At 39.6% G+C, this 11,247-nt stretch overlaps 1 protein-coding gene across 1 annotated transcript; it reads right to left on the bottom strand.

Annotated features, from left to right (window-relative positions):
* Positions 1 to 7,661: 7,661 nt before the first annotated feature.
* LOC125352267 (cytochrome c, somatic-like) lies at positions 7,662 to 7,925 on the bottom strand. The gene has a single exon (XM_048347389.1). The coding sequence runs from the start codon at positions 7,923 to 7,925 to the stop codon at positions 7,662 to 7,664; it is 264 nt and encodes an 87-aa protein (XP_048203346.1).
* Positions 7,926 to 11,247: the final 3,322 nt, after the last annotated feature.

The following is an 11,247-nucleotide window of genomic DNA, read 5'->3' as shown; positions in this document are numbered from 1 at the left end:
CATTCCTAACAAGGTTCTAGTAAGATGAGAAAGATGAAAACAACTCTTGGGCACAAAGTAGCAAAGGGGTAACCAGTGACTGGGAGAAGGGAGAACTAGGAGTTCAGGCTTGTGTTAGTCAGCTTTTTGTCCATGTGACAAAATGCCTAGGGAAAAAACCAAAAACTTAAAGGTGGAAAGATTTGGTTTGGCTCACAGGTTCCAGCCCAGGGCTGCTTGAGTTGTTTTTTTCTGGGGCTGTGGTGAGACAGAACATCTTGGCTGGCAGTGTGTGGAGGAGCTGAGCTAATCTCTTCATGGAGGCCAGGAAGCAGAAAGGAAAAGAGGAGGGAGCAGTGGACAAGATGTTGTTTCAGAGGCCAAGCCCTTAGTGACCTACTTTCTCCCAGTAAACCCTATCTTCTACATTTCTAGCTCTACCAGCTGGAAACCACACTTTCAACAGCTGAGCTTCTGAGGGAGTGTTTGGGTCCTCATGATAGGTATATGATAGGGACGGCTTTTGTCACAGGCAATGAAAAGTTTCTGGAGATGTATGGTGGTAAATTTTACATTATGTCCATTTTTCCATTTTTCCATAAAAATGTAAATTTTAAAAAGCTATCTTTTGTAAACTGTGAGAGAGCAGTTGTGAGCTCTAGAGGAATTTCTGAAGAAAGGAGATTTCTGTAGTTTGAATCAGGGGTGTCCCCAAATGCTTATGTACTGAGGGCTTGGTCCTTAGCTCTGGGGCTTCAGAAGGTGGGGCCTTGTGGGAGGAAGTGAAGTACTGGCATGTTGGGGACTTGACTCCTTCCTGTCTCTCTCTCTCTCCCAGTCTGCTCCCTGGCTACCATTAGGACAGTAGCCTCCACCCTGCACTCTTGCTATGATGAGCCATGGTGCCACAGGACTAGAACAACAGGGCCTAATGACCATAGAATGAAATATTATCAATTCCTTTTCTAAGTGGCTTGATGGTAAGTATTTATTTATCAGTGGAGAGCTGAGTGATGCAGAGCACATGTTTCTAGTCAAAGATCCAGGAAGGGACTTGGTCTTGTTGCCCTTGCCCTCACTGTCTCCTGCCCTTTGTTGATCACTGTGCCTCCTCAGCCTCTTCTCTGCACTCTACAGAACAAAGGATTTTAGAATTAAATTGGGTGAAGTTATCAGTTAATTAGCTGAGCATTTTGCTGGCAAGTCTGAATGTGTCCAGCTTGCTTGATATAGATTTAAAATATTTTCAGCACCATGCCAGTCAACACATTCCTGCTAAACGGGCCAAGAAGTGTTGCGTTTGTGGCACCTGTGTTGATATATCTTGTTTTATGTTCCCAACAACTTTTTCTTTTTCTCTGCTCTTTCTCTACCTATTCCTCCTCCTCCTCCTCCCCCTCCTCTTTCTCCTCTTCCTCCTCCTCCCCTTCTTCTTCCTCTTCCTACTGCTCCTCCTCTTCCTCCTCCTCCTCCTCTTCTTCCTCTTCCTCTCCCTCTCCCCCTCTTCTCCTTCGCCTCGGTCTCCTTTCTCCCCTTCTCCTTCTTCTTCCTTTTCCTTTCTTTTGCCTTTCCTCCTCTCCTTCTCCTTCCCCTTCTCCTTATAGTACTGAGGTTTGAATGCAGGTCCTTGTGCTTGCTAGGCAGGCATTCTACCACTTGAGCCATGCCCCCAACCTTTTTTGCTTTAGTATTTCTTGGAAGGCATCTTGCATTTTTGCTCTTGTTATCCTGAACCACAATCCTCCTACTTCCTATGTAGCTTGAATGACAGCATATACCAGCATACTTAGCTTGCTAGTTGAGATGGAATCTCACTAATTACCCCTCTCCCTTGCTGGCCTCAAACTGAGATCCTTTCAATCTCTGTCACCCAAGTAGCTGAGATTACAAGCATGAGTTATTGTGTCTCACACCTTTGGGTTTATTTTTTTTAGTTGTTGCTTAAAATTTCTTGCTCTATTATTGAATAGACAAAAAAGAACCAATTCTCCAAAGCTGTGACCGCAAAGCATAATTAAAAACACAAAAAAACAGAAATTGGCAGTAATTAGCCAGCTATTTTGATCCTAAACCCTGTTTAGATCCACTAGACCTCAAAATATATTTTTCCCACATAAACATTCTTGCAACTAACCACAACAAATCAAGTGAAAGATTATTATCAACCATACTCTGTGTGGTTGACGATAAGTAAACCCAGAGTCTGCTGGAAAATGGGACCAAATATCCTTGCTCATGAGAAGCCTCAGAGGTTTCTTCAAGGGACACTTGGTCTCCTAAGGCATGGTTTAAATTTCACCTGACATTTCCTTATACCTATTAATAAGGTTCTCAGCTCGCCCTCCAGGCTTGCTCTGCCTCACTCTGCTCTATGCACACTGTTACCTAGGCTCCTGGAATCCTGCCTGGGAGCCTAGAGGAATGGACTTAGAAAAATCTGAGGTCTCAGTTATTTTTGTAAATGTCATAGTACTAAAGAGAAGAGCTAAGTTATTTCATTTCTTCCTTTTAAAGGAGAAACCTTCTCTTTTCTTCCACTGGAAGCCATACTTCAAAAAAGGGTTCTGCAAAACTCTGTGGATATATAATATCCATAGGGTAGTACAATTAGTTACAGTGATATCAGGTATAAAACCACAGGAAAGAAAGGCAAAAGAAAAAGGGCATAATTTCACACGGCATGTTGAAAATAACAACAATGATAAACCACTTGTTTCCATAACTTGGAGTTCATTTTGCTTAGCATTATCTTATGTGTGCATAGCTATTGAGCTATTGTAATCTTCTGCTAGGAATACACTAGACATGTAATAATTATTACCAATGAGGGAAACCATAGTGACCATATTTCTTTGGGTCTGGTCACTTCACTTAGTATTATTTTTTTTCCAAGTCCTTCCATTTCCTTACGAATGGGGTACTGTCATTCTTTCGATAGAGGCATAGAATTCCATTGTGTACGTGTACCACATTATTTTGATCCACTCATCTACCGAGGGCCATCTGGGTTGGTTCTATATTTTAACAATGACAAATTGTGCTGTGGCTGGTGGCTTTGGTATGGTCTTGCTTGAAATCTTTTGGGTAGATGCCCAAAAGTGGGGCTGAAGGGGCATAGGGGAGCTCTATGTTTAGCCTTTTGAGGAACCTCCATATTGCTTTTCAGAGTGGTTGAACAAGTTTATACTCCCACCAACAGTGTAGTAGGGTTCCCCTTTGGTCACATCTCCACCAGCATCTGGAAAGGGAATACTAAAATTGAGAGACAAAGGATAAAAAGACAAACCAATGCAATAGCAATACTTACAAAACTATATGGTGTAAACCAACTGTACAACTCATGGGGGAGGGGAGAGAAGGGGGGGGAATGAGGGAGGAGGTAACAAGTTGGATAAGAGATGTACTCAGTACCTTATGTATAAAATTATAACCCCTCTATACATCACTTTAGCAATAAAGAAATGAAAAAAATGACTCTATGGAGAGCTCACCTAGTATAACCTTTTATAAAGACTAGATCAAAGCTCAACAAAATCAACACCAGGAAATGAGCACATCTGAGAGGGGGATGGGACTAAGGGTAGAAGAGGGGAGAATGCAGTAAAGAATTCATTGTATATGCCACAGAATTTTAAAAAGTAAGGGAAGAGGTGTGCTGAAGAGGGCTAAGTGTGTTGAAGGGATGATACTGATCAAGATGCATTGTATTCATAAACTGTTTTGTTAGATGGCACTTCTTTTGTCCAACTACTTAAGGATAATTTGAAAAAATTGAATTAAAAAAATAAACACCTAATGCATTAAAGTTTGTCATTCAAAAAAGGTTATTGCATATTTCATTGTGTTTGGTTTCTGTATTTTTTACTGTTGTATAAGTGGCCTTATAGTGATCCCTTCCTCCATTGTGAAGGTGTGGGCTCCTTTTGGGTGAATACAGTGGTTTGAGGCCTTGAACTTCACCCCTCTGTTTCACACCTTCTCAAATTATGTTCTCCAGTTCCATTCTGAAGACTGCCTCTTAATAAATGCCTTTTCAAAATCCATAAAATCATAACATTATTTTTCACTTGTATTCTATTAATATGTTGCATGTTATTAATGGATTTCCTATTAGTGAGTTAATCTTACCTTCCTTTTAGGCCTGTCACCTGCCAGTGTGCTTCAGTGTTACTTTGCTATTTTGATGAGGACTTTTTAATGTTTTTGTTTATTTATTTATTTATTTTGAGACAGGGTCTCACCATATAGTGCAGGTTGGCCTCAAACTCATGATCTTCCTGCCTTTGCTTCTCAAGTGCTAGATTAACTCCAAGATTAGCTGTGAACTCAGGACCTTGTGTTTAGCTCATGGTTGGCACTCTACCACTTGAGCCACACGTCCACTTTTAAAGAATTTTATTATTATTGTTGTTGTTGTTATTTTCCCCAACACTAGGGCCTGAGTCCTGTCCCTTAGCTTTTGCACTCAAGGCTGGCACTCTAGTACTTGAGCCATACCTCCACTTTCCATTGGTAAGTTATTGTTTAATGAAATCTGAGGATTGTGGCTTGAAGCCAGCTTGGGCAGGAAAGTCTGTGAGACTTATCTTCAATTGACCACTAAAAACCTGCAAGTAGAGATGTGGATCAAGTGGTAGAATGCTAGCCTTGAGCACAAAAGCTCAGGGCAAGTTTCTAAGCCTGAGTTCAAGCCCAAACTTGCACCAAAAACAAAAACAAAAACAACCCCCTCCCAATCCAAACCTTCAAGATATGGACCCTCTCTTATGTGTAAGCTAGATCTAAAATATAACTGGACATGATAAGTTATACACGACTCTAGGCATTCACACACAATCAGACTAAAGGAGGACAGTTTTAGGGAAGGAAATAAAAGCCATAACTCTTCTGAACATTTAAATTACCATTTATTAAAACGAATTCCACAAAATGGAAACATGGGGTTTTTGTTGTTTGTTTTGCTTTTGGGTTTTTGTTTTTTCTTTTTAGTGGGGGGCAGAAGGGAGCACAGAAATGAAGAAAGGAAGGGTGAACAAATGTGGTCAGGGTATTTGATATACGCCATGTAAAAAATGAACTATGTAACTTGTGGGCAGGGACGGTGTTGGGGGGTGGGCGGGGAACTAGGTGAAAACAAAGGAAGGAGTGACATTGTCCAAAAAGAAATTCACTCTACCTGACTGATGAAATGGTAACCCCTCTGTGCAGTACTTTTAAGAAAATTTCATTTTATTGTCAAGGTGGATATATAGAGGGGTTACAGTTTCATGTGTAAAGTAGTGAGTACATTTCTTGTCAAACCTCTTCCTTCATTTTTCTCCCACTTTCCCTCCTCCCCAATTCCTGCCCCCCAATTTATACAATTAGTATACAATGAAGTATCACTAGCAGAGGATCTCAATAGCTCAATGACTGTGTACATATAAGATGATGCTAAGCAAAATGAACTCTAAGATGTAGAAACATATTTTTCATTGTTGTTGTTATTTTTAATGTACTATGTGAAATTGTTAATTTTTTGTGCAACACATTACTCATAACAATAAAATTATATTTAGAAATCCCCCAATCCTCAAGATTCTCTCTGAAGAGTAACTAAAACAAAACAAAGTGTTGGAGCATAGGTAGTAGAATACTTGTGCAAGGCCCAGTTCAAATCCCAAGATTGCAAAAACAAAAACAAATAAAACAAAAACCAGCAGCAACAACAAAAATAAAAATGAAAACAAGAGAACCCTGTAGGTCCATGAAAAAGAAAACAAAGTCGAAAGAAATTGCTAGAGTGGATGCTTTCATCCATTTTAGACCAGGACCAGTACATGGACTAGACAGTAAAGCCCAGCTGCATAACAAGCTATGCATGGAGGAAGCAAAGCCAGGGGAAGATGTGGGCAACCTCAGCCTTGTTCACACAGGTTCAAGGCAACCCCAGCTGCCCAGCTGGCAATAAAGGCTCCTGCGTGGCCTGGCCACCCCAGTGTCTTCTGTCTCAAGCCTTTAGGTTTGGCTGCCAGAAGGAAAGCCAGACCAAATGACTATTTCCAAAGTTCTGAAATAATTTCCATTTGAAACAATCAGCATAGCATTTTGGCATACTGTGAGAAGAGCTAAGCTCATTTCCCGAACCTCTGTGCAAATTCAGCCCTGGACCAGCTAATACTAATGGCCACATTCTTGCACTTTGCCCCCTGCAAACTTTAGGAAGGGACATAACATCAGCAATAGGAAACACAATCCTCTGGGGCCACCCATCTAAAAGGGGCCATTATTGCTGTAAGTAACTAGGAAGAAAAATATGGCCCCTTTACAAAACAAAAAAGCTGATAGGTAGCAGCCAGCCCTGATTTATAGAAATATGCAAAGGAAATTTCAAGATGGGTCAGATGGTTCACAAGGTGTGCTTCATAAACACCCTATCCATCCAGCCAGAAGGTAATTTTATGCAATGGTTTTATATCACTTGTGTCATTTCCTATTGTACACATAAAAGGTGGGATTTTTCCACATGTGGCATCATGTCAGCACACACAAGTTTTGGAGTTTGAGAGCATTTCGTATTTTGCATATCAGATTAAGGACACTTAACTTGTAGCTAGATCCAGTTTTTAGTGGTTAGTTGGACATGTCTTGGTATTTTATAGGGGTATGAGTTTCCCCACCCCAGGAGATAATATTTGGATGACTCTGTGATATTAGCCAATTTCATTCATGTTTAGTTCTATTAATTTTTCATTATCATTTATTCTGGATAAAATTCTCTTTAAAACAGAGAAAGATACTTTCTTTTTTCATGTAATATTATCTTTAATTACCTTAAGTCCTATGGCCACATAATTGACACATTATCTCCTTTATCTCAATCTTTTTCTCTAAGAAGTTGGCAAAAAAAGACCACTATCAATCACACATACACAATGGTTCCACAAAAATTTGTGTTTCTGAATAGCTGCATAAAGAAAATCCTGAATTATAACTTTGTCTTAGTACTCAAAAATAAACTTGGTATTGTATCTATCACAGTCACTTTAAAAAGCATCAGAACTTATAGACCAACTATAAAATGTGAGAAGTGGTAAATATTCTTTATTTGACATTTATACATAAGCCACACTAAAATGTCTTTGAATAAGTAAAAGGCAGATTTCAGAGACAGGGAATTCTAATTAAATTGGCATAGTCAAGACCAAAAATATAGACATTGCTTCCTGATCTTCAACCATTGCCTTTAACAAGTTAATAATCACAATTTCAAACAGGTTAATTTTGCGTGATTGTCAAATGGTGAAGGGATTTCCCCCATGTTTAAAAGATGTTCTCATAATTAGCTAGATAAATCTGAAAATAAAACCAATCTGACAGATTTGGAGATGGTATTCCCTAACTTGTTGAAAAATTGAACATTATTAAGTCCAATCATTTCACAGAAAGGGGAATAAACGACAGTATTTTTTTTTTAAAGATCACATTGACTTAACCACAAGCCATTTTCCCTTAAATCAGGACTGTCCAAAAATATTCTGCCAGCCATTCATGATCTGAAATCTGGTATTAGAGATCAATTGAATTATAATACACATTAAAAAGCCATGAGACATTTGTTTTGCAATAAATACATAAGGCAGTGGCTCTTACTCATTTTCAGCTTTTTTGAGGTAAGCAATCAAATCTGCCCTTTCTCCCTTCTACTTAATGCTAGTGAAGATCATTTTTGTTCCTGGGATGTACTTTCTGGGATTCTCCAAGTACTCCATCAGTGTATCCTCTCCCCAGGTGATGCCTTTGTTCTTGTGGGCATATGCATAAGTGAATCCAGCTGCTTGACCTGTTTTCCAACCAAACAGACCATGGAGAGTAGGCCCGGTCTTGTGCTTGCCTCCCTTTTCAATGCTGTGCCACTGGGCATACTTTTGAACAAAAATCGTCTTGCCTTTCTCAACATCACCCATTTTAAATTCACTCCTCTGTCATTACTACACAGACAGCAGCTCGGAAGCCAGATGTCCTGCTCTCTCAAAAGATACTTTCTTAACATGACATCAAAGTATATTTCAATTCCAAAGACAGTATCATATTTACAAATAAACAAAACACATGAAGCATTTGCATCAAAGAAAGGACAAGAGACATTTGTCTTTTCACAAATGTCATGTAACACTGCTATTAGAATTTGGATTTAAAACATGGGTAGCTCACACCTGTAATTCTAGCTACTTGGGAGGCTGAGATCTGAGGACTGAGGTTCAAAGTTAGCCCATGCAAGAAAGTCTGTGCGACTTTTATCTGTAATTAATTACCAAGTTGCTGAAAGCAGACCTTTGGCTCAAGTGGTAGAAAGCTATCTCTGAGCAGAAAAAGGTCAGGGATGGCACCTAGGACAAGTTCAAGCTCAGGATAAGCATGTACATGCATGTAGCATGCGCGCGCATGCCCTCGCGCCCACACACACAGAGATTTTAATTTTGGACTTAGGTGTCCCCCAAAGGCACATAGCTAAAGGGTTGGTGTCTCTGGGAGGTGGTATAGCTTTGTGGGAGGAAGTGAGCTCACTTTGAAGGGGATATTGGAACTCCATCTGATTCCTCTCTCATCATGAGGTGAGCACATGCTCTGTCATGTTCTCCCACCATGATGTACACCTCCACTACAGTCCCAAAGCAACATCACCAAGTGACTAGGGACTGAAACTCCTTAAACTATGAGCCCCAAAGACCTTTCTCCTTTTAAGTTCTTGTTCTTAGGTATTTTATCACAGTCATATAAAGCTGATGGACATAACTGTTCTATGAATCACTTAATATAACCCAGAAGAGAGAAATGAGATATATCAACATTTGGAAACAGAAGGCAAACTAATCATTATATGCAACTCCCATTATACTTTAAAAACCTGTTAGCCGGGGCTGGGAATATGGCCTAATGGCAAGAGTGCTTGACTTGTATACATGAAGCCCTGGGTTCAATTCCCCAGCACCACATATATAGAAAACCACCAGAAGTGGTGCTGTGGCTCAAGTGGCAGAGTGCTAGCCTTGAGCAAAAAGAAGCCAGGGACAGTGCTCAGGCCCTGAGTGCAAGCCCCAGGACTGGCAAAAATAAATTAAAAAAAAAACCACAAAAAAAAACCTGTTAGCCTCAGGTATAATAAAATATGTACATGAAAAATATGAAATAAAAAGTATGTACAATAGCAAAAAAATCACAGAATGGCTAAATAGGAGTAAAATGAATCCGAATCTACGTAAAAATTTATATAGTTCAAATAGGACTTAGCCCAGACCCAACAAACAAGCAAAAGCCAAAACAAACCAACTGAACAAAATCTCAAATCAAAAACCCCACATACTTTGTGATGGTTTAACACTAATGCTAATCTTCACATGGGAACATACAAGAATAAAAAGTTATAGAAAAGGAAAGAACCAGGGGATGGGAATATCTGTGCAACACAAAATAGAGAATGAAAACTTTGTTTTTGATGCATAGGTAGCAAATAACAATTTAACAGTCTCACAAGCTCAAGACTACTCAAATACATGTAAAAATTTATCATCTGTGCTAAAAAGTGCCATTTTAAATTAATGAGGAAAACAAGAAACCTGGGAAGAAAGGAAAGTAAATCCTCAAATCTTACCCCCATTCCCAGTACCTTTTAGAAACCTTGGTTTCTAAAACCTTTGTTTATGTCTTTAACACTAGCCAAGTAAAGCTGAAAACAAAAGCACAGGAAACAGATGATCTGAGCATTTCAAAAAGGCAAAGATTTAAATCAACTCAAACAAGAAAGTGTTCATCTTTTTTTTTTTTCCTTATTTATTGTCAAAGTGAGGTACAGAGAGAGGTTACAGTTTCATACATTAGGCCTTGGGTACATTTCTTGTACTGTTTGTTATCTCCTCCCTCATTCCTCACCTCCCCCTTTCCCTTTCCCTCTCCCTCCATGAGTTGTTCAGTTGGTTTACACCAAATGGTTTTGCAAGTATTGCTTTTGGAGTCGTTTGTCTTTTTATCCTTTGTCTCTCGCTTTTGATATTCCCTTTCACTTCCCTAGTTCTAATACCAGTATATACAGTATCCAGTGTACTCAGATGAGATACATTGATAGTGCAAGTACAACCACAGGAAGGGGATATAAGAGGATCATCAACAATAGAAGCTACGGTTTCACATGGCATGTTGAAAGTAATTACAGCAGTGATATAACAGTCGTTTCCATAACATGGAGTTCATTTCACTTAGCATCATCTTATGTGTTTATAAGGGCATAACTATTAGGCTCTTGTGATCCTCTGCTGTGACTATCCTAAACCTGTGCCAATTATTCCCTATAAGGGAGACCATAGAGTCCATGTTTCTTTGAGTCTGGCTCACTTCACATAGTATAACTTTTTTCAAGTCCTTCCATTTCCTTACAAATGGGCAATGTTATTCTTTCTGACAGAGGCTTAAAATTCCATTGTGTATATGTACCACATTTTCCTGATCCATTCATCTACTGAGGGGCATCTGGGTTGGTTCCATTTTTTAGCTATGACAAATTGTGCTGCGATGAACATTGTTGTGCTGGTGGCTTTAGTGTGTTCTTGTTTGTGGTCTTTTGGGTAGATGCCCAAAAGTGGGGTTGCTGAGTCATAGGGGAGCTCTATGTTTAGCCTTCTGAGGAATCTCCATACCACTTGCCAGAGTGGCTGAACCAGTTTACATTGCCACCAACAATGAAGTAGGGTTCCCTTTTGGCCACATCCCCTCCAACATTATTTATTTATTTATTTATTTATTTATTTTTGGCCAGTCCTAGGGCTTGGACTGAGGGCCTGAGCACTGTCCCTGGCTTCTTTTTACTCAAGGCTAGCACTCTGCCACTTGAGCCACAGCGCCACTTCTGGACGTTTTCTATATATGTGGTGCTGGGGAATCGAACCCAGGGCTTCATGTATACGAGGCAAGAACTCTTGCCACTAGGCCATATTCCCAGCTCCAACATTTATTATTGTTAGTTTTCTTGATATAGGACATTCTTACTGGGGTGAGATGGAATCTCAATGTTGTTTTGATTTGCATTTCTTTTATGGCCAGTGACATCGAGCACTTTTTCATATGTCTCTTGGCCATTCTCATTTCCTCATCAGAGAAGTCTCTTTTTAAGTCTTTGGCCCACTTGTTGAGGGGGCTGTTGGTTCTTTGCGGTTTTGTTTTGGAGAAATTTAATCTTTTTTAGTTCTGCATATATTTTAGATATGACACCTTTGTCCATTGTATGGCCTGTAAAGA

The sequence above is a fragment of the Perognathus longimembris genome, chromosome 6 (genome assembly GCF_023159225.1).
Source record: "Perognathus longimembris pacificus isolate PPM17 chromosome 6, ASM2315922v1, whole genome shotgun sequence".
NCBI lineage: Eukaryota > Metazoa > Chordata > Mammalia > Rodentia > Heteromyidae > Perognathus > Perognathus longimembris.
This window is presented reverse-complemented; position numbering and strand designations above follow the sequence as displayed.